This window comes from Channa argus, chromosome 5 (assembly GCF_033026475.1).
Source record: "Channa argus isolate prfri chromosome 5, Channa argus male v1.0, whole genome shotgun sequence".
Classification (NCBI taxonomy): Eukaryota; Metazoa; Chordata; class Actinopteri; order Anabantiformes; family Channidae; genus Channa; species Channa argus.
In genome coordinates, this window is record NC_090201.1 from 26574055 (window position 1) to 26598788 (window position 24734).

Below are 24734 nucleotides of genomic sequence, written 5' to 3' on the forward strand. Positions count from 1 at the left end.
GAATTCTCCACTTCGTGACAACAAGTCTGTAAAATCAGCCCAAGACAACATTTACATTTTCCATCAGCTGGTTTGGCCACAGCAGCAGCAGAACAGCGAGTAGAAGGAAAACAATTGCATGTCAGTGCATATACAGTACAGTATGTGCACGTGTCTACCTACAGAATGTGTCCATAATATCCACGTCTTCAGGGGTAGTGCGTGTGTGTGTGTGTGTGCGCGCGTGTGTACACTTTGGTATTCAAGGGCCGAAAAGCTAGTATCAGTATTCTGTGACTGTACTCATTCTCTGTTTTCCTCTACCATCCAGACACCAATTACTGCTGCCAATCACTTTCTCTCTCTCTCTCACACACACACACACACACACACACCTACACACAAATATACAATACTAAGCAAAAACTTAGAACACACACACACACACATCCCAGGGCAGTACGAGTGTGCAAAAATGTGAACAAAAGTCATCTATCACTCTACCTTTATCTGGCTTCCTCACTCACACTACAACATAAGCTCTCTCTCTCTCACACACACACACACACACTAATGTATTCACACACTCTCTCTGATGCCACCCTCCAAGTTCATTAAAAATAAACAATTATTCATCTACGTGTAGTAGATACAATAATGAGAAACATGCAAATTTTACATGTACAGTTACACACACACACACAGAGGTGGTGTCAGCTTTATTCATCATCACACACAGTAATCATGTTTCTTTTTTTAAGGTGTACACACACACACACACAAACACACACACACAGCTGTCCTTGCCTGTAAGCCAACCAAGGACAGCAGTGTTGTAAACTAGTCGACTGGAGGCCTTTTTAAACAGGTGTTCTACTTTCTACTGTCCAGACCCATTCATCTCAACCCCGATCAGCTGGAGAGTGGAACAAACGGACTGAGATAAAATGGGGTAGAGGGAAAAAAAACCAAAAACAACAACTTTGGGATAATTGCAGTAAGGAGAAAAACAGACAGAAGAGAAAAATAAATGGAAAACTCTTTTCAAACTGTCAAATGTTGTATCTGATATTACTTCCTTTGTCTCTTCTCCGTCTCTCTCTTCCAGCATCCACATGATAACAGTCACAATCCAATCTTCAAAAATTCAATTAGCTTTAGTCGCCTCCGCAGCTCGTTAGTCCACGTGGCTCGTTAGAGGGAACAATAGTTGAGACTGAATGTTTAGACCAGTCTTCCAGAAATGCTAGCACTCATTTGCATGTCATTAACATGCTGTTTGCACGTGTGACCTGCTGCTTTCTGAATGCATTCAGACCACAATTAGGCTTCTGACTCCACTGAAGTGCTACTATAAAATATATTGGTACAAATTATAATAGAATGTTATTTTAACTTCCAGCTGTAGTTACTGATACAGATCATTGTGCTGGTTCCCTCCCGCAAACCTTTGCGCACTAATATGCCGTTTACACACACACACGTATAGATGTGTTCCTGTGTGATGTCATGCCAAAAAGAGACCACTGACTTAAATGTTATCAGCTACAGCAGCTGCATGGTAATAGCCTCGATAAACATAATGACTGTGTGTGTGTGTGTGTGTGTGTGTGTTAGGGGTTCTGACCCGTAAAGGAGTGAGCGTTGACTGATAATTACCAGCCATATTGTTTCTGGTCATTTAGAACCCATTTGCATTCAATTTGAGGTTTTTATTATCGGCCTTTCCACATGACACAAATCTCTATTTCTAATTCTTTTGCCCTGTTTCTCTTCTCACGCCTCCCTTCTATCTTCTCATTAAATCCCAGACACAACTAAGGCTGACGTGATCTAACCTTAGTCGCCAACTGCAGCGGCAGGACCAGAGGGGTGGACTTGGGGTTGCACTGGCCACGCCCATATTTTTATTGGCTACCCCAGGTGCCGCCAGGCAATTGCAAATTAATAAAATAATAGAAATTGGTAGTTTCAGTTTTTTTTTTTCTCCAGTTATCAGTCATTGGAACCAAAACATACCAGGAAAGTCCATGAGTATGTGTTGCCCACATTGGAGAATCTTTGAAATCTTACCGCAGAGCCATGTCCTCCTTCAGGGACTGGAAATGAATATTGGAGCTGTGCTGAGTAAAATTAAAGAATGAGCGTTAAGAGAAAAATTGGGTTTCAGGAAAACTGTCTACTGAAAGTTAGTGCTTTAACCTCAAGCGGCTGAGGATACATTTCAAACAAATAGATGTTTGGCATGGAGGTAAAGTTCTTGACTCACTCAAAGAGGCCCTAAGATCAAAGGGCTATTAGTAATCCCAGACTGGTGTCCAACCTCAGCCAAACTGGCAAAATAGTTGCATTTCCTCTGAGCCATTTCTATGGGAACACGGTGTTTCTCAAAGCTGCAAACGCCTCTAAGAATCGGTATTTGGCTGAAATCCGCAAGGAAGGAAAGTTCCAGCAGACAGATCAAAGCATCACTGTAGACTAAAGCACTCGGAGCTGCCTCAGAGTCTTAGATAAAATAGTCACTAAGAATTAGGCCACAATGAAAGCTCTGCTCAACCTGCTTTCATCCGTTTCTCCTCCAAACCTCCTTTTCTAGCGTTTGTATCTGCACGCCTACTTAACGCTGATAACATGACAGCCGACCTCAGAATCCTGAGTCTGTAGCATCTGCATAGCATCGATCTCCACGTACAAGCGTAAAGCTCACACAACACCCAGCAAAGCTCAACCCCCGGCCTCGTGATTCAGTCGAAGCATTCGCTCCATGACCCCCATTTGCTCTGGTTTTTTCCTGCAGCCGTCTGGGGTTCATTTCCCCAGACTGAAATGTGACACGCTTTGCACAGGTGGGGAAAGAAAAGTTGCATTTACATAACGAACACACACTCACATCAGGCCAGTCTAACTGTGACCCTCTCCACAGGGAGCCATGTGTGACGGTGGCATTAACTTTCAACAGAAAATTAGCCTCAGCCAACCAATTAACCAGCTCTTAAATCTCCTTAGTGCCGACACTAAGTGTATAGAAACAAAAGAGAACATAAGAGGGTGTGTGTGTGTGGGACAATCAAAAAAAAAAAGAGAGGGTTTGTGTGCTTGAATGTTGAGCAAAGGTTAATAGGACCTCAAGAGGGATAAGACAAGGGCCTTGTTACCTTCCCAGAGCTGTCTCCTCTGCTTGCTCACTGACAGGAAGACGGACACACACACACACACACACACACACACACACACACACACACACACACACACACACACACACAGGGGCTCAGTGCCAAAGCTGGTGGTCTATTGAGCAGCAGAGTAGTTCATTACTGTCCATGACTTACACTTGCACTAATGCTCCTTAATACTTAACACTCTCCTCTCATCACTTCCTCTGTTTCCGTGTCGACCTTTTCTTTTTTAACTCTCTCTCCCCAACCACCTCCCAGCGGCCTCAGCTGCTCCCTTTTCCCTGCAGCAGTTATGAACGGAGCCTCTGAGAAACAACTGGGCGCCTGTGCAGCACGTGACGGTTGTGACCGTTTAGCTGAGATCGAACAACAATTAACTGGAGTTTATGAAACACATTCGTACACTATGCACCTCTTCACGCTTCTTTTGCTCACTTGTTTCTCTCCCTCTATTTTCCTGAGACCATCCTTCTTTATCCCCCTCTGTTTATATCTCCTTATCCTCTCCCCTTCTGTCTTGCACGCCGTTCATTTTGTCTCCCACCCCGTCGCCTCCTCTTCTTCTCTCCCTTTATCTGTGATTTTACATCTTGAGCTCATCTCTCTCCGTCGATCCATAATCCTCTCAATCTAATCACCCTCTTCTCTTCTCTCCGTCTCTCTCGTTATCTCTTTCCTCGTTAGAACGGGATCCGACTGCTCTCATGGCATAGTTCATATCTGCTGTGGAATGCACACATGGTCGACACGGTTGGCTGCTGCTGTTGCTTTTATTTTGTTTCTTCGGGTTTTGTTGCTGCTTTGTCAGTCATGCTATTCTGGGCAACAGACTGACAGGCTGATACAATAGCACTGTGGCTCACACTAGTGGCAGCATGCGTTGTTTTGCCAGCTGTGAAACACAAGTTACAAAAGTCACCTATATTCTGCAACTTCCATGCAACAGTTTTTTTTTATGCCAATTGCGCTTGACGTTGGAAATTACAAACAAATTTGTTTTAACAAAGTGCAGCTTGCTTCATGCACAAAATACTTTGCATCGGAACACCATTATTTTTTTCAATTTCAATTCAATTCAACTCAACTTTATTCATATAGCGCCAATTCACAACAAAGTCATCTCAGGGGACTTTACAAAATAAAGTCAAGACCTCACTAAGTTCACTACAAAAACATAATCGCATTTGCAATTTAGTTGTATAGGAATAAGATTTTTGGCAGACAGGGTTGTAGTACGTCCCAGACCGTTGGCACTACTTTTCAGCCAATTCACCATGTTGACTCAGCAGTGGATCCCGTCAGTGAGAGGGGCCACTCAGACTGGCGATTCAGCTTAGCACAGAAATACAAAGCAAGTAACGAAAACCGGCAATCGACAAAGTGAACTCACATAAGGCTCTAATTTTACACCTTCGTCTCACCCGCACTTTTTGATAAGAGCATGTGACTTCTTAGTGGCATCGCCATCTGGAATGATGCTGAAACGTCTTAAGTGAGCGAGTGGTTTGAAAATGCTCTGCAAACTTTCCGGTTTGTATCCACAGTCCTGTATCTTCTGCTTTCACTATTTGAATGACTCATACATGCTATCACCACCTGCTTTACTTCCGACCTTTCAAGTGCAGTATGTACATGATGGTTAGTTATCGTCTTCGCGATGTGTTCAGGTTCTGTTTGTTCCAGGAAAGGCAACGTGTGTTGAGCTTTGCTTTGGATTATCTGGGGAGCTAGATTGTGCAGCCATAGTGGTCGAGATGAGATGGGAACCTGCATGAGGAGCTGGGTGGCATATTCAGAAAGGTGGGGGTCTGAGCTTACTGCACCAAGCCTGTACACCCGAAACGTGGAGATTTGGTCTGTAAAGTTTACATTACAGAGAGACTTTGTGGGGACAATCACTGAAGAGCTAAGTAAAATTAAACAATGATGTCAAAAGGACCAGAGGTGGTGCGTACAATAAATGGGGCATTTTAGAAGCTGAGAATGATGTTTTCCAATTAGAAGCAGTGGCCTGATGATGGGGTTTCTGGTGGTAATTGGGACCCGAGTCTGAGCTTTAAAATGATGAGACAATTTCAAACTACACTTATGAAGCCAAAATGGGTCGTGCACCTGTTTTATGTGGGTCTGTGCATGTTAAGAGTGTTTTAATGGACCATTATGTCACTGCATACAACTCTGGAGGACTTAAAGTATGTTCATAATTAGTCGTGATTCATAACTCGGCAGTAGCCATCAACAAAGTCCCATCTAGCATCTGCTCCGCAATTATCTTACACTGTAGTAACAGCCACTCCTGCCTATTCTCTCTCAAAGGTTGTGGGGTGAGGATGAAATGGCATGTTGTAGAGCAAACCTCTGCTCTTTTCAATCGGATGACACGTTACTCTTTATTCCCTCTTGGAGCTAAAACAGGTATAAAACATTGTGATTGCATTGTCTTGAAGAAAAGAGTCTAATGTCTGACTTTGTGTGATTTAAACTGCAGGAATTTGCTTAAAAGGCGACTTCACCACTTTTCAAATGGCTTTTTATGGATTTAGTTTAAGGTGCAAATGTACATTAATGCTTTTAAACTTCCCACTATTGCAATATTTCTTTGCTACGATCTAAAACACTCCTCCAGATGTTTTAATCAGATGTCTTAATCTGGAGGAGTGTTTTTCATAATCCGCGGTCGAGAATTGGAGGAACACTGGAAAAGCAGGTTGACTATGATTACAAACTCCATAGTGTGAGTAAGTAGGGTTTTTTTTTCCAGTTAAAAAACAGTGAGTAATGGGATGATATATGAACTGAAGGTTCCTCCGAGTGATGTCATCTGGAGGCATTTTTCAGCTAAAGGAAGAGAGATATTTTAATACAGGGAAGTCAGAGGTAACGTAAAACGCAAACTAGATCCTAAAGAAGCAGTGAAGGCGTCCTTTAATTAATTACCCAGAAGCCACTATTCCACCTACTTCCGTGAGCCAGCTTGTCCTCCAGGTGGAGAGACTTCACTGCTGCTCAGCTTTCATCTAAAAATATGCATGACAGGCTCCGTGTTATTTACAGTCGAAATGCCTTTTGCTCTTCAGCATTTCCATTAAGTCAAAGTTGAAGTGGATTTATTTATAGCGTGTTTAGTAACAAACGGCAGCTTCACGGAGAACAAAGAAAAAAAACGCGCAGATTAAATATAGATCATTGCGCTGTCTGTACTGATGTGTCTTCCTGTATGTCGGGAAGACGTTTCCACGCAGCTTCCCTCTCTACAGCTTTATATTAGACCTGGGATGTTTAGCACTGTGCAAAAAAAAAAAAAGACCACTTTTAGGCTTTCAGGAACTCATTGTCACCCATAGATGATCATTTACACAGTATAGATTATGTATAAGAAAACATAATTTACACCATTAATGGCCATCGTGATCTCTAGGAATCCTCAGTTCTCCAACAAGGTCACTCATCAGTTTGATAATCTGTCAGTTAGATGCTCATTTCACTCCGTCTGTGGCAAAGTGTCCTCAAGTTTAGATCTGATGAGGATTTTCCTGTCTGTCACCCTGCAGTACACGTGGGAACTAAATCAAATAAATATTTTTACCGCGCACGCAGGCATAAGAAGATCAAATTGTCCGGTTTACCTAATTAACTTTACTGTCATTGTGCATAAAATTACAGAAAAACATAAATGCATGAATTGTGAAAATATAAAAAAGGGTTTTTGTCTCGTTAACTCTAAACTCTTGACCTCCTCAACAATATTATCTCTAATCCTCCTCCTCCTCCTCCTCATGACCTCCCACTCATTCTCCCATCATTTGTCATTGACGCTCTTTTTCCGCCACCGCCAGTTGCTCCCACTCCTCCTCATCGCTTCCTCCCCCTCACTTATTTATTTCTTTACATCACTGCTCCGTTCTCCTCCCCTCGCCGAGTGACAGGTAAAGCATCTGCTGCCATGTCTCCACAGCCAGGGAAATGGCTTTTCTGTCTCTCTGTCCGTCTGCCTGTCTATCTAACTCGCCTGTCTGCCTGCATCACCCAAACAGGCAGCGTTTCCTGTAGCTAGCAATGGCAGAGCCAGTTATGTGTTAATCAGCATTCAGTCTGAGTCACGTGCACTAAATACACATACAGACACACACACACACACACACACACTCAGTTCACATGCAGGTCTAAACATCAGTTCTGTGTGTCTGACAGTCAGATGGATGGTTGGACTAATAGATGTCAGGGTGAACGGATGAACGAATGACTGAATGTTTAGACAGAATGAGCGATCAAGAGTTGTATGAATGAACTATAGAACAAAAAAAAAAAAAAAAAAAACTAAATCACACACTGAGATGGAAAGATGTGGGTGACAAAGAAAAGGCGAGCAGATGCTGGATTACAGTTGTGTACAATTGGCAGTGTTTTAGTCAAGTTTGTGTGTCTCTGTGTGTGTGTGTGTGTGGATGAGAGAATGTAAACAACTAGATGATGCCTGGCACCTCCACACTCCTCCAGAATGGGACGACGTATATATGTGTGTGTGTGTGTGTAAATAACGAGCGGCAAAATCCAACTGCCAGGCAAATATTACGATGTTTGCTCCTTTCTGTCTGCTGCATCTCTGCCCTTCTTAATTCATTCCCATCTTTACGTTCTCTTGTAAATCGGTTTTCTTCTGTCTTCACTTCTTCCTCTACTGAATCATGTCCCCGCGAGAAAAGAACGTCTTTATTTTGTCTCTGTCATCGCTTCTCCACCCATAATTCGCCTTCTTCTCCGTCTCCTGTACATATCTGTATGTGTTGCTGTAACCTCGCCACTAGTTTTTGAGTTTGGACACAGAACCACTGCTGAGATCTGGGAGGATTTGTAACATTCCTACAGTGATGTCCAGCGCAGTGGAAACACCAGATTCCCATTGAGCAGGAGAAAATCTGCACCTTATTATCTGCTGCTTATTAGCACCATAGCTATGGGCCTGTAGGTGCCTGTATGTTGGTCTGTTTCTGCAAAACCAGCAAACAGCATTTGGTTTAGGGACAAAAACAAGAAGGCTACAGTTTCAATCAGCCGTTTATCACATGCTTTTATCCACAACTATGGAGCTCAGCGTCTTTACCCGGGGACAACTGACATGTAGCCAAGAGGACTGGGAATTCGAACCAGCAACTGAGCTACAGCCGCCCTAGAAGATTGTAGTGTGTAACCTGACAAACCATAACTACGGGCTGATCGTGATGGATAACGTCCCATTCGGTGGCTCTAGAATCCTCCAGTAACTTAACCGACGACTCCAAATGTAACCGGCAAACCTTTCTCTCGCTGTAATTTGCACCTTCCTAATCTCGCCTGTTTGTGTTCTTAGCTGTCCTGACTTGGTGATGACCCTGCATCAACAGATTTAAGAGCTGCTGATCTCGATGGCAACGGAATAAACGGCAAATCTCCTGTGATGGATTTCATTTGTCGTTCTATCCTGTTACTGTGGCTCTTTCTGATTTGGACATTTCAATTTTTATGCATTATGTTTATTTATAGAGCAGTTAAGAGCAGAACGGCTCTGACTGCATCTGCGTATCCATCTTCTGTTTCAGACCACCCACACAGCCCGACATAAATTATATTCATCCACTGTGAGACCAAAGTGAATGATGCGTGGATATCAAAAAGCTTCTCTTCCCTTTCTCGGCTCTATTACTCGGTTATCACCTCCCTCCTTCTACCCACGTTTATTTGTCTCATTTCCTCCTTTATTTCCTATCTGCCATCCATCCTCTAACTCTTTTTCTCTCCTCCTGAGCTTGTTGATTCAGCAGAGTAAGCAGCCGCTCAGCCTCTCTTGCCTAACATCTTCTATTAAATATGGATTAATTACTCCGAAACCTTGTTAAGCTTCGTAAAGACCTCCTGCATTAATCAGCAGTTATTTTAATTAGGGGAAAGGAAGTTTTTAATGTGCCGCCGACATTCTAATCAGCTCAATCACAACTTTATTTGTCTCCAAGTTTGTTTTGCCGCCTGAGACGCCGACATCAACCTTTACCCAACCACCTTCTTCAGGAGCACTAATAAAGTCTGCAGAAAGTTTTGCTTCCATGTTCACATACTTCCAACGTCCAGTCTATGACCGCTAGCATGTGGACCAGCTACCTCCTGGCCCACAGCTATGGCATGATAAGCTCTGAAATGGGTGTGGCAGTGCTCCACAATGCTCTGCCAGTGCTTCAGGTAGCCAGCATCATACTCCAGTACATGGAAACTTACCAATCAAGCAGAAATAACTGTGATATCTGACTGGTAAGAAAAAACTGTTCGAAGCAAATATGAGCAGTGTTACTGTGTCACAGGAGGCTTCAAGTGCAACTCTTCACATCATGGTACATTTAAGCAACATCACTATGAAAGCGATTTACGTTTGGTGCCATTTTGACAGCTTTTAGGCTCATAATCCGAAATAGTTCATATTTCTTTCTTATAAATTTCCAAATAAATTAAAAATGTATTGCGTAAACATTAAGAAACCAGCTCTACTCGCTTGTTCTTTTCATAAACAAAGACCATGTTTAACGCACCTCCTCTTACCATCTGCCAAAAATATTTTCTTTTCGACCTACGGGGGCTTGAAAGTGACACAAAACTCTCACTGAAGTGATTTTTTTTTTCCTGAAGGTGGAGTCAAAGTGCAATAAGACACGGAAGACGAACATCTGCACCATCGTGCCCTGAGGGTCTGAAGTTGGCAGCCTCCACGGGATAAAAACAAAAACATTTTCCACCTCATTTATGCCTGCAAGTATTCATCTGCTGAATTCTATCTGCGATGCCATTATGCCCTTCCAAGGCTGAGGGTTTCTGGATGCACGGTTGTATCATTTATGACTGCTGTATAATTTATGCGCTGCTTTAAAATCCTGCCTGTATAATTTATGTAAAGAACGAATTACTGTAATTAATGGTTTAGCCTGTTATAATGAATGTGTCATGTCCACCAGGCATATCTTTTATTTAGACTATTACTGATAAACAGACACATGGGCAAAGTCTTGGTGAAGGTTTCTGCAGCTATGACGTTTGTTCAAACATATTCAGATCTCACCGTCCCGTTGGTCTGTACGGAGTTAAAGCCGACAGGGGGAATTGCGCCTGAATACTTTCCTACTGCAGCTGATGCATGCAGGATGCAAAGATGGGCATTAATACAAACACTGGATTCTGATAGTTCTCCCCAGCACTTGTACACAGCAATGCACAGGTGGTGAGTCTGTGTAGGCATAGCTGATGGTTTTTTTGTTTTTTGTTTTGATGCATTTCCAAAAAGAGGTTTAAAAAGCACGCTGGTTACTTATTAAATGAGCACCTACGCTGCACAGTTTAGGATTATTCTCATCTGGAAAAGGCCTCATTCGTTGTGTTTATCCATTTCACACGTTTTCCCACAACTCTCTGTCTTCTCCTGAGACTCCCACAGAGAGCTGGCTCTTCCTGTGTGTCCTCTGCAGGTGCACCAACACACTCCTCTCCGTTTCTAAGCCCATTTTACGACTTTGCTTGCGTTCGCTTCACCGAGTAACCTCGGACCATTTAAGAAAGTTTCCTGCACCTCTTTAATGGCTACAGCTGTGCATTTACTTCCACCGAGTTCTGTGCGCATTGCTGGATCTGATGGTGCAGCAGGCAAATTCACCCTGAGGGCAACTGAATATCCATTTTTCTTGTCTTTCCATTAGATGAGCATTTCAAGGCTGTGTCATCGTTCACTGATCACAGTATCTCACTGTGTTTTCTGCCAAACATCCTAGTGGCAGACAGAACTGTCAGACTGACACCATCTTCAATCTCTGGAGAACTCCGTGTCTTTATCCCCTGCAGGGAATTAGCGTTGTTGTTGTTTTTAGGAAACACAAATGACAAAAATGACCTCTGAACCTACCAGGAAATCAAACTGCAATCAGTTTTACAGTATCTACAGTGAATTTTTTGTTTTATTTTTTATTTTTTGACGGAGGCAGACGAGCAGTAACTTAACTACTGCATTTTAGACCAAAATCAGCTCAGCTCAATGGGCAATCAGTTAAATTCATGCACACCTGCCCCACAGCTTAACTTTGACACGCCAACAGAGTAACAACCATTTTGACAGAGCCGATGTTGAAATGAATGGAGAATCAGCGAGAGTTCAAACCATAGAAATCCCTGCATAATGTGATGATGGTACAGTGGTAATTTATGTTCAAGGAAATCACTGATCGGCAGCGCGTGGCCACCTCTGAAATCGAAAGCCATTTCCAGTCAAGTCCTGCAGAACTTTTTGCAATTCAGGCATTAAAACAAGACAAAAACAAAGCTGGTGACAGGAACTAAAATCATCACTGAAAAGGAGGAAGAAAATTATACTACATTTTCGTTTATATTCATCATCACGCTCATGTTACTTTTACCAAGAGCCTCTGTAAAGCGACTTGACGACCTGATTTCCTGCCCTCATCCCTATTTTTTTGTAAAGATAAAATTGCCAAACCTGAGAAAAAGACTAAAACTAAATTTTGTTTTTCCTGAACGAGAGCGGATAAAGTTTTAAATCCTGGCAGCTAGAGACGAGCCTGTGACGATACGGGAAATCCTTTCAGAATTTGGGTTGTCAGGTGAGTTAGAACCAGTCGTGCGCTGCATTCTGGGATTGTAACTGCGATTCCAATGGCAGGTAAAGGGGGAAAATCACAAGCTGTTTGCAGCAGCTTGTGTCCACATAGGAAAACAAAACTATTTATAGCTGTTCCGAATGGCCGCACTCAAAATCGATAATTGTTCAAATATGCGCATGCGTAGTGCACGTTTTCAGACATTTGAAGGTGTTCAGAGATTCCAGCTGGATAGTATGTTTCCAGTCTGTTTGACAGCAACTGCAATTCACTGCAACTATGTAGCTGTGCAAGTAGTCACAAGGCTTGTTGCACCACTAACATCACACGTCACACACAAACTCCCTCTTTTTTCCATTCTAAGTGCATATTATTGACTCTGTTTCCCCTCTGTCTCTTTCAGCTCCACCACACAGACACACACACTCTGCCCCGGCACTCAGCACGCCCTGCTATTAGACTGTCAGTTAGTCGGGCCAATAGAATAAGTGCCGTGGATTACGCGGACAGACAGACACACACACACACGCACACGCACGGGGACGATGGACAGCATACTGAGCAGAATGGGGCATGAGGTGACAGACATCCCGTCATAAAGCTCTTTTCCCTCACACACACACAAGCCGCAGATGAATCAATTACAGCCACTCAGACCGTCAATACCAGTCAGACATAATCAACTTAGTCATTTTTTTTTCTCGTCTCGACCTCCTGTCGTCCGTTGTCTTTGTCGTTTCCTCCAAACACTCATCATTTGCTATTCCTTATGTTTTTGATTCTTGTCTGTCTCTCCTCCTCCTCTTCATCATGTCTAGACAGGAGTGATGAACAGCAGATGACAAGGCTTCTCCCACAAATCTTCCCCCTCAGTCTCCTCTTTTTCTGTCTCCTCTCCTTTCTCATCTGCCCTGTTCTTCTTCTTCTTCTTCTTTCCCCCCCTTTGCCCCCCCCCCCCCCCCCCCTTCTTCTCAAGGTTCTTTTCTCTGTTCCTTTCTCGCCCATTTCCCTCTTGGTCCTTGCCCTGGCTCCCTCGTTTCTCCTCTCGTCTTCATCTTTCCTATCTACCTCCTGTCCTCTCCCCTTCAACATCCTCCTTCATCTTCCTTCCACTAAACTCTTTCCATTTCTTTGCTTCCCTTGTTTCTTTCCTAATTTCTCAACCCCTTCTCTGTCCTCCTCACACGTCCTTCATCGTCTTATTTTCTGCTTCTCCTCCAGGTTTCTTTCCTTTTGTCTCTTAAGTTCACTTCTCCTCTGTTCTCTTACCATCTGTCCATTCTTCAGTCTCTTCATCCTCATGTCCTTTTATTTCCTTCAGCTCTCCTCTGTTTGCATGACTTTGGCCAAACTCTACCACATTTATATGAAGCATGAGACACACAGTGTCTACACTAATCACATAATGGGATATATAACACAGGAAGTGAAGGCTGTTAATTTGATAAAAGCCAGAGACTTTGATCCATCTCCCCCCAACATATCAACACAGCAGGTGAAAAAGTCAAGGACAGATGAAGGGACACACCATCTCTCCCTTTCTCTGTCTCCTTTCATTCTCTTTTAATGTTTCTCCTTCTGGCCGTACTGCTAAAGAAATCTCATAGTGGAATGTGAATTGAAACGTCTTTTCAGAGAAAAAAACACAAGAGCCTTTGTCGTCCAAGGTTCCACCTGATGTTGAACAATTAGCATTAGTCATTGAAACTCAAACTACAAGTCAGTGGCACAGCTGCTCACGCACACAAACATACAAGCTGCACACAGACACACCTTTGGTTTCATTTCCTGCAGTTTTAAGATGTATTTTTCTTTTCTCCACTTCAATACAGTTGTGAAGAATCGAAGAATGTTTCTAAGTATCGTTTAGGAATTTCTTACTTTGGATAATCCGCAGACTTTAATCTGGACTGTTTGTGGATCAGTAAGAGCTTTTTATACAAACTATTTAAAAAGGGCCAAGACAGACAAGCCCCCGGATAAACAGCCTGATTTTCTTTTATTTTTTTGTAGGTGTCCGGCCCCCAGAGAGGTAATAATGGCCTCCAGTTTGATAATGGATCAGAGGGCAATCGAAATGTCTACTTCCAGATTTAAGACAGACTTGGGTTGAAACCAATCTCTTCATCACTGGGTTTCAATTTGTTAGAACTGAACAGGTTCCTGCACATTTTCATCTCCTAAAAACACAGTGCAACAGTGACAATTTGTGTGTTTGCTTGCATTACTCATTTGTTCAAACAGACCATCATTACCGTAGAGAATGAACACAAAGGTTAGTCAGTAGGTGTTCATGTTAGAGTGAAGGTAAATCACCGGGAAATAAATGTGTGTCAGTGTAATGTCATCAGAAATGAAGAAAACACAGCTCTGTGTGTGTGTGTGTGTGTGTGTGTGTGTGTGTGTGTGTGTGTGTTTCACTGGGAATATATCTGATGTGCCACTGTCGCCCTCTAACGGCGCACGAGCAAACAACCAGCTCTCTCTCACACACACACAGGCATATACACACATCCCCAGTAAAATGACTGGTGACAGGCAAGTAACGGCAGAGTAGATCAAAAAGAAACACACACAAACACACTCCACAACAATACGGCAAAAGGTGTGACGGGTGCAAAACGGTACAAAGAAGAAAAATGTAATGATTTATTTCCAGCTTTTTTCTGGATGTGCCCACATCCTCATGAGCAGGTTGAGCTGCTTTGGAAACTATGATACACGGACCACAAGACGCACGACAACATTTAACGTGGCTTTAAAAAGTTTCCCTTTCACATGTCTGACAGCATCAACAAAAACACCTATATTTTCTATTTAACCACAACACGCAACGCAAGCGCTTTCCTGCGCGATGCCATTACGCACGGCCGCGCTGCAGCGCAGAGCCGGAGCCCAAGAGAGAGAGAGAGAGAGAGAGAGGGGGAGGCGCGGAGGAAGGGGGGACTCAGCATTTGGAGCCAGTCTTCTCTTCAAAGTAGCCTCTTTTTGCAGGTTTACAAGTCATGAATATCAAGCAGAAGGTGCCGAGAAAGACGCGGACACGGAGCCACACAGTGCTGCAGCGGTGCACTGACATCACTCAATTTCGTGCCCCGTTACGTCGAACCTGAACTTGTGGAAACGGATTCGTGCAGCTTGACACTCGGATCCGTGTTAAAGTCTCACATTGTTTTTCCCACATACATTAAAAATAACTAAGAAACATCCGATTGTAAGTCATTTCTAACACGCATAACGGAAACTAATCCAGCCCACAGTTAAAGTGGCAGCACGGCGCTTTTATTCTGACTTTAAAGTGTTTGTGCACCAAACATTTTATGTGTCATCTTTTTCGATAAACTCACTTTGACTCCCAAGATCCTTGTTTTCTGTTTGTTTGTTTATTGTTGTTGTTGTTCTTTTTTTTTGGGGGGGGGGGGGGGCGGGGGCGTTTATGTTTTTTCCCGAGGATGAAGCGTAAAAAAGAGCTACTGTAACGTACACAGCTTCAGTCTCTGGTTATTGACCATTTTTAGGAACTATTAAGGAAAACACGTATCCTGCGCGTAACAAGTGGAGAGCGGACGGTCCGCGCTGCAGGGATGCTGCCGCGGACCGCGTGAGGAGCCCGGTGCTTCTAGTCCGTGACATCAAACTGAGCATTCTGACTAAAACACACGACATTATTCCGGAATGAGCGAGTAAACACGGAGAGAAGGATGTGAATCAGTGGTGTGCGAAAGTTCAACTTGCTTGTACAAGTGTAAACTGAGCACGTTACCCCACGAGACGGATTTTTTTTAGTGATGGGTTTGTTGTAACACCTGTTAAAAATCGTCATTAAACAATAACTAATAAACGAGCTGAAGCTTTAGCAGAGGGCTCGCGGAGTCCACAGCGAAAACCAGCCAAGGCAAAAATCCACCAAACACCAACCATGTCCCTCATTAAGCCCCAACAGAACTTCGCGGCGAACAGGAGACCTGTGATGCAGAATCCCACACGGTGCTGGAAACAGCTCGGGTCCGTGGTCAGCACGAGTCACCACAAGCCAAACTACCACCAGGACGTGCACGACGAGCGGTAACGGACAGGAGTTTGCTTTCGAGACATATCAGGTTTTACATACGTATCAATGACAAGGCACAACTGCCCATGTCTCCAAAACTGATTTTAAGGGTCTTGAATTGTCATAATACCCCCCATAGTCTATGGTGTAATGTCTGTGCACACGCAGGACGCTGGAAGTCAACAAATCAGCGGGCAAGTGCACTTTATAGTCCCTCATGCGCCACCTCCGTGCCACGACGATTATAGCGAAGGAAACACGAGAAAAATCACCCAAAAGTGAAAATATAAATGAGACATTCAGGAAAAGAACACACGCATTGCTTTACCTGGAAAGAACTGTCCATCAGTAAATCCCAAAAGTACAAAGTGGATGAAAGCTACAGGCAAAGCGACAGAAAAGCTCCGTTTATCCATTTTGGGGGTTTTCTTCTCGTTGTCTCGGAGGCGCAGCTTCTTGAACATACTCCCGTCAGCTCCTGAAACTAGTGCTCCTCAGTTCGGGACAGCGGCGGCAGGAGGAAGAAAAATCCTCGCATTGGTGGAGAAGAACACACAGAAAGACGCAAGTAGAGGCTGGGGAGACGATGGAGGCAGATTTTACGGGAGATGTCTCCTCTCCTCCGGTGCGTCGGTGCGCGCGTGCTGTGCCAAAGAGTGTGTGAGAGGGGCGCAGTGTGTGTGCGCGCGCTCAGGCGGTCTCTGACAGACTGACGTTCAGTTGGAGAGGAATGGGGAGCAGCGCGCGCCACAGCGGGCGCCAGACACCCGCGTGAAGACGCTCGCGCTAGCGCCTGACAGGGCTTCCGGTTGTGCGTTTCAAAATAAGGTGAAGTGGCACCTGAGAGGGAACTGATTTATTTTATTTATTTATTTTTTACAGCGGAGATTTGAATACGAAATTCATAATTGAACATCTGGGGACATTTTAAATATATAAATATGAGGAAATTAAAGTATTTATGTTTCTCTTTGAGCTTTTCCATAAGCTCGGGATGCCCACAGCCGATCATCGGTCATCATGTGGCACAGCTTTTTACGCACCGGATGCCCTTTCTGATGCAACCCTCCCCAATTTTACCCAGTAATTTACAAGAGAGACACACTCCGCTGGCTGTCACACAAATGACCCCCCGCACACACACGCACACACTTTATGTTCCATCTTCATAATGGACTCCTGGAGAAATCAACATCCACATGATTTAATGGATTCTTTTGAAAGACGAATGCGAGCAATACATTTAGCGCACGTCTTTGATATGTGTCCAGACACACGGTTTGCTGCTTTTCCTAAATCGCCCAGTTAAGGCTCCTATTTGAAGAGCAGTCGAGCATATTAAGTGTTTTCTCTAACTTGACTGTGCTGAAGGCCTCTTGATTTTTTTCATTTTTTTTTTTTTTTTTTTTTTCGTTTCTCCCGGGTCCTGGCGCCTGCCTCCTCCGCAAAGATCGGATTCACGCACACATTCCCTGCCGCGCTCCCTGTCCTCTGTCTCTGCGCGTCCGTCCCTCCCTGTTGTCTTGATATCCGCTCCTCTCTGCTCGCTCGCTTTACTGTGGCAGGTTTTCTATTTCAAGGCCTGGCTCTCTTCTCTCTTCCACACATATGAGCAACACCTGTGGGCGGGAGAAGCAGGACATCCTAAACTTCTTCTCATTCTGACTCACCGTGTGTTTCACCACCTTTTGTGATCAGAGTGAGCAAATTAAGTTTCTAATTCAGTGGCTGCTCCCTTTGCCTGAGCTGCACCTCTCATTCAAAACTCCACTTTATAGATTATATTTAATCTAATCCATTATTCGCGACAAACGAAATGAAATCAGACTTTGCAGCAGTATTGTTGTTCTAACACATCTGGGCATAGAAGTATTTTTGGAGTCTGCAGAACGTGGCTGGATGTCAGTGGTCTGTGCGTTTCCAAGTTCTTCAAAATGAGCCCAGATATCATCCAGATGTTTTGATGGATTATAGAGGGCAAGTAATTCAACCTCAGGGGGTTTGCTTTGATCATAAAAAAATAATAATGTCAGAAAAGTATAAAAAGATGCTTCAAATTGTAACAATTATTAAAACATTTTAGAACGTGACAACTTTGAATCAATGTGTATTTAGACACGAAAGCATAGAGAGACTCTTCAGAAACAAACATTGTGGTTTTGACTAATTTGGTTTTTAACAGTGTTATCAGGCATCTGTGGAATAGCTCTGGCCTGGCTCAGGTTTTATCTGGACAAACCTTCAAGCTGTCCCGGAAGGGGCATGTTTCTAACTCTCACAGCCTCTTCACCGGTGTGCTACAGGGCTCAGTTCTTGGTCCACTTTTAATTTTTTTCCTGCCAAATCCATACTACACTCCTGGGTTCTCTCATCCGACACACAGCTCTCCCTGTCCTTTCTACTGGAGGACACCGTCTCTTGTGCAGGTACTGGTTTATATCTCATCTCAATTACTGCAGTGCGCTGTTAAAGGGCAAATTTTGAACTAGCTTTAGTTTAGGGGTAAATGTACCTTAATGCTTCTAAACTTCCCTCCAACTTCCTTCTATTAAAATATTTCTCTGCTTCTGGCTGAAAATGAAGGTTTTTCATCATTAGGAGAAGTTCAGATGACGTCATCTGGAGGAACGCTAGAAAAACAGATTGATCATGATTACAAATCTCCATAGTGTGAACAACGAGGTAACGCAAACTGAAGGTTTCTTTACATGATGGCATCTGGAGACATTTTTCAGCTAGAAGAAGAGAGATGTTTTAATGTTGCCAAGTGAGTTTAATGGCAATTATTTACATGTACTACTCAAACTAGACCCAAAAGAAGCAAGTTCAATATGAATGAAGTTGTTCTTTAAATATTCATATCCAAACCAAGTGTACTGAAGGCCTGAGGTGGTGTGTTACAAAACAGATTTACAAAACTTGAAAACGATTAGTTCTTGAGCTAAAATCACGTACGACCCAAGCTAGATCCAAATGACCAAGTTCTGTATTAATGAAGTCATCCTTTGAGGGGGCTACTGGCATGAACAATCAAACCCCTGCAGATGATCCAAAATGCAGCAGCAGCATCATCAGGTTCAAAGCTCGGACTCTCGCCTACAGACTGGCCAACTCAGCCTCCACTCCCTCATTCAGGTCTACAATCCCTTCCGTCCCCTGCGCTCTGCCAACAAAGGTCGTCTTATGGTCCCTTCACCAAACAAAAGATAACCAAGCAAAGCCCTTCAGCTCAGTGATCCCACGATGGTGGAACGAGCTTCCAAAGTCTGCACGCTCAGCAGCCTCAGTCCCAGCATTCAAAACACGGCATAAACAGAAGTCTGCCACTTAACAAAAAAAACCCTTAAATCTGTTCCATCTTGCACTTGTATCTCATTTGCATCTCTTGAAATGGAAACACGTCTTAGAGCACTTTGCTTTAATGTTTTCTCCTTGACTTGCTTTTTTCTTTCCTTGTTCTTTACTTGTCAGTCGCTTTGGATAAAAGCGTCTGCCAAACGATTAAATGTAAATGCAACTGCTCAACTATGTGGAGGATGGTCGGTGCTTTGCTGTGTTGAGCAGGGACTTTATTTATAAACCTATTTGGGTAAAAAAAAAAAAATCGGAATAGTCCTACGTCTCAGGCCAGCTTTGAAAAATGTTTGCCTGGAAAATCTGAGCACTCGCGAGCCTGGAGACAAATGCCACAGTTCACATCTGCGTACAGAGAGAAAGTTTGCCACGTGGAGCCAGGTGAGGCTCCAGGTAAAGTCGGCGCTGATAAAGCGAGAAGTCAAAGCAAAAACACAGGAAGCAAAAAAAAAACAAGTCGAAGTTAAAAAAAAAAAACACAGCGGATGTTTAGTACTTTGATGTCCGGAGATGCTTCATGAATCCAAGAATAAAGGCGTTTTGCTAGACATTTAATCCAAGTGATTAGACAGATGGATGACTGGGTGAGTTTATTGCACCAGCTAATGTAATTTCTGTAGTTCAGCTATTTCACATATTGGAAGCTCTGTGATGTTTGTATGTGCACTGATAAAGATAATTGTAAGAAATTTGAATCAAATAAAACACATTTTCGGCTTTTCTGCATCCAGACATTATGGCTGGATGATGAACCTAAACTTCTAATCTGTCTCAGCCCTCTACAGGTCCCTGCTGACCTGATATTTGTTCCCTTCCCTGTCCAGGTGAGCGTGACAGGGTGTGTTAAATTTAGTAAATTCCACACAGCCATGTGGGACGGTCGTGACATTTTTTTGTCCTCCGAGCTATATTTGGCTCAGTGGTACAGGCGAGATACCAGAACTCAGCCTGTTGCTGTCGGGTGAAGTGGAGATCAATACTGGCTGCGATTCGAAAATTTGAAGAGTGGCAGATCCCATTTAAATGCCCCTATTCTTTCTGTCCGATGGTTTACTGCGATATATGAGACAAAGCTACTCAGCTGCTTCGCTTTTAACTCACTCAATCAGTTCAGATAAGCCACTTCAGCAGCATAGTGCTCTAATCACAATTAAGGGGAAATTAAATTTTAACTTAATGGATGAACGATCTCAACAGTGGACAGTCCCAATACAAATTTGCCAGACAAAATTTGAAATAATTTTCAATTCAACTGTATTTCTATAGCGCCAATTCACAACAAAGTCATCTCCAGGCACTTTCCAGAATAAAGTCAAGACTATAAAGATGTATAGAGAGAATAAAAGTAGGATACTTCAGTAGCTATGATCACACAAACTTAACCACATGAAATACATTGTCTGCAGATGTCTCCATGCTACTTTTGTTTATTTCCAGCTCGGAGTATTTTATTTCTGGGTTTGGTTTACAAAGATGTGACCTGTGCTTAAACCCCAGGACAAGCCTCAGCTTTCCTGTCACCTCCCTCTCACCCTCAACTATGTATTTTTATGCTTACAGCTAATGAATATTTCCATTATTTAGTGATTTAGAAATCAATGTCTCATTAACATGAGGGTGCGTTCGTCCGAGCCAAGATCAGGACACAAGCACCCGTATCCTCTCACCTCTACATCATCACTTATTTATTAGAAATCAATTATGCAGAGTTGAAGCATTTCCCCTCAGGTCTCTTCTAGTCTTTCCAAGTTTATTCTACTGCTGTGAAATTGTGCAACACTAGGTTCCAACATTGTCCAGTCTCCAAATCGGAATGAAACGATGGTACGAGTCAATTTCAGCATCTGGTCACCTCCAGTAGGTCATCAGGGTGTTATACAAGCAAAATAAACCTAAATATCATCTTGGCTCTGTAGGCTTTGTAATGATAGGAAGTGACCCTCTATTTTCACCAAAGCTTCTGCTACAGCGAATCAAATTAATTAGCACCAGAGGGATGAGAGGAGCAAAGGATTTGTTTTAGAGCTAAGACGGTCAAGAAAATACCACACACAATAAACACACTGACTCACACACATACACAGTATATATCACAGATGACCTGCAGTGTGCAGTTACACTGTGTCCGTTTGGTTATATGCTGCATCTCTACGCCCGGCTGTGTGTGTGTGTGTGTGTGTGTCTATATACAACACACTCAGCTGGGACTATTGGTACATTTGGCTAAAATTAATTTAGTCAAATCCTACAGTGCTGCAAATAATCAACTTTCATGAAGAGGATGATTTTCTGTTTTTATTTCGGAGAGGTGGTGATTACACGGTCCGATCATTTCGGACCTTGAGGCTCAGGTTGGTGCAAATCAAAGGAGTAAGTGTGAAAGGTCCCTCAGATCACGGTCCAGGCCAAAGAACCAAAATCTGAATTTCAGAAAAGGGCTCGAAGAAAAAACTACAAGACTAAAGCGTATAATAATTTTTTGGAGAGCATGAAAGAAAGGGACAGGAGAGCAGAGCTAACTATAGAAACTATGACCTGCAATAAGAAGGGTCCATGTAGGCTATCGAACAGGAAGTGGGTCGTGCACTTGCAAAATTGCAATGTGAACCAAAACTGCCCGGATCAAATGTGTACAATTTACTACCAACATGAACATTGGTTCAGACCTTGTTTGCGACTGTCAGGTGTAAGAATGCCTTAACATTCAGTCCACTTTAGGCTCCTTTTTTGGTCCCCACCAGATGGGAAAAAGAATCAGACCTTTGAGTTGCTCCTTATTGTCAACCAACCCTTCTCACTGGTTTTTTCTCTGTGCAGGGGAGATAGTGTTTTAGGTGGGGGTGTCGCTGTTAGATTCCCATCTTCTCTCAATCAAAAGTAAAAAAAGAAAAACAGCTAGCCAGATTTGCCTGCTCAGCTCAACACGCAGATGCAGCCTGAGGCACACAGAGCACCAGCAGCTGGCAGCAAGTAATACTGAGGAGAGTAAATTATTAATAGTGGTTTTTATTGAGCACCTTTAACCTCCCAGCAAGGACGGTATAAATCAATATGTCGAAAACATAAATTGCATTTTTTTTTTTTTTTTTTTTTTTTTTTTTACACTAAGTGGTAGAAATAATAGAGCTGGGATTATACAACAAAGTAACAGCAGTATAGAAACTCTGATAAACAAGAAAGTCGTGAAATCACTGAAGTGTGTGTTTCTACAGCATTTTAGCAGAACATTTGCAAGACTTCACATTATGAACTAGTCCAATATAAATTGAAGCCCTTCGTAGACCTTGGTGGGAAGCGATTAATGTAATGTAAATATTTATTTATTTAATTAGGTCCATATTAAGTATTTATTAGCTTGTACAACAAAACCTAAAGCACTGTACACACATTTCTTTAGCCAGTGGATGTGTGTCTTATTATTCCTCTGCATTCACACTAATCCTGTTTGGTGCAGAACTCACACGTCTCCTGTGAATTATACACAACAGGTTTCTGAACAAGCCTAAAAGTAATTACGTCAACCAAACTGCAAACGCGATTACATTTTTGTAGGCAACGTAATTATTACGTTCCAAAGCAACTTGTTTTTTGAATGAATGAAACTGCACTTTCATTAAGCGAAAGCGAGCTGCCAGCAGGTGGTTGGCGAGGGCGGCTGGCGTACAATGCACAGAACTGTCAAGCCAACGACCCGGCTTTGCCCGCTGCGTCTGGCCCCGGAGTCCTGCGTCAGCTTAGGCTTAGGCAAGAAAACATGTCATGGCCTTGGCGTCACAACCCCCTAAACTTCCAGTTTGATATTTGATTGAACGCACTAACCTTCACTACAGAAGCCTTTTATTCTTGTGACCTGATGTAGCTAGCGAGTAAAACGTAACCAAATTAATTAATGTACAATAATATGTGAAAGTCTTCTAATTCTTGACCTTGTGTTAACCAGAGACCTTATTTTGGGCATTTAACCAAAAACCCATTCAAAAAAAAAAACATACCTAGTTTCTAGGTTTAAGGCCTCAAGTTTTCCAAGTTGTGGATCATATGTCTACTAAAAATACATAAAGTTTCCAAAAGGCAGCATGAGCGTCATCTCACTGTAAAACTAACAATCAACACGCAGCAGAGTACATATGAAGCAAAATCATTTCTTCTTTTTGTGATATTTTGGCTAAAGTCATACTGGTGGTGGCCAAGCGGCTGAATATTGTGTAGTGCAAACATTTCAGATGAATTTTACTTAAAGACTGCTGGTTTCCTGTGGGTTGCACTGACCTCCAGTCCATTTATGTCCAAACTTCTTTTCCTAATCAAACAAATAATAAGACATAATGCTGCACAAAGAAAAGCTAAAAAAAAAAAAAAACCACAAACCAACTAAACACGATTACTAGCAGAAGTGGCTTTAATTGAAGAAATCTAATATCCAGCGAGTCAGAGCCTGAGGATCTGTTAGGTAATTCACAATCAAAGCCAGCACTTCACCTGCACTTGAAAACTCCTATTTTCCCTAGAGACGTACGTGGCATTCCAGTTTAATACTTAGTAAATTGCTTGAAAAAAATAAAAATAAAAATCTAATTTTCCATGTCTGCTTTTTTCTCCCTGGTAAGACAGCTATTACTTGTTGCTGCCACAAGCTAAGTTTTTTTCTTTTCTTCATTTAAATAAAGTGATGTTCAAATAATAACCGACATGAAGAAACATGAAAAGAACATTGTGTCTTTTCAAATCAGGTAATTTTTTCCTCACACTGAATGTGAACCTTCAGCCTGTTACATCCCTTAATCAGAGGCACTTTAATAGTTTTTATTCACTTTTGGAGTTTTAATTGTTGCAAAGCTTTGGAGATCTTTTAGACAAAACAGCACTTTTATGACTTCAAGTAAGTTACTGGTTTTATAAACCTGCGCAGCCCAGGAGAGTTCAATCCTGTTTGCTTCATGTTAAATATGTTAACGAAACATATTTGTTTTCCACCTTTTTATCCTCTCAGATTTTGACCAGTCCAACACATTCTTAACCACACATTGTTCAACATGTAACACTCTGAACATGTCCAAACCACCTCAATCTGGCCTCTCTGACTTTATCTCCAACACATCTAACATGATCTGTCCCTCTGATGTCCTCATTCCTGATCCTGTCCATCCTCGTCACTCCCAAAGAGAACCTCAACATCTTAAGCTCTGCTACCTCCAGCTCTGCCTCCTGTCTTTTCTTCAGTGCCACTGTCTCTAAGTGAACAACATCTCTGGTCTCACCACCGTCTTGAACACCTTTCCTTTCATTCTCGCTGATACTCTTTTATCTCACAACACACCTGACACTTTTCTCCACCCGTTCCAACCTGCCTGCACTCGCCTCTTCACCTCTTTTCCACACTCTCCATTGCTCTGAACCGTTGACCCTAAGTACTTAAAGTCCTGCACCTTCTTCACCTCTGCTCCCTGTAACCTCACTGTTCCACCTGGGTCCCTCTCATTCACACACATGTATTCTGTCTTCCTGCGGTTAAGCTTCATTCCTCTGTTTTCCAGAACAGACCTCCACCTCTCT

The 24734-nt window shown here is 42.8% G+C and overlaps 1 protein-coding gene across 13 annotated transcripts in view; it reads right to left on the reverse strand.

The window, feature by feature from the left end:
- Window positions 1–16995, reverse strand: part of ptprt (protein tyrosine phosphatase receptor type T) — a 284214-nt gene extending 267219 nt beyond the window's left edge. For 5 of the 13 annotated variants that reach the window (XM_067505370.1, XM_067505369.1, XM_067505368.1 and 2 more), the window contains exon 1: window positions 16156–16993. In XM_067505370.1, coding sequence (XP_067361471.1) covers window positions 16156–16291 — 136 coding nt within the window. In that variant the 5' untranslated portion in view covers window positions 16292–16993. Of the gene's footprint in view, window positions 1–16155 lie in introns of all 13 variants that reach the window. The other 8 variants (XM_067505367.1, XM_067505366.1, XM_067505365.1 and 5 more) reach the window with 4 other exon arrangements.
- Window positions 16996–24734: the final 7739 nt, after the last annotated feature.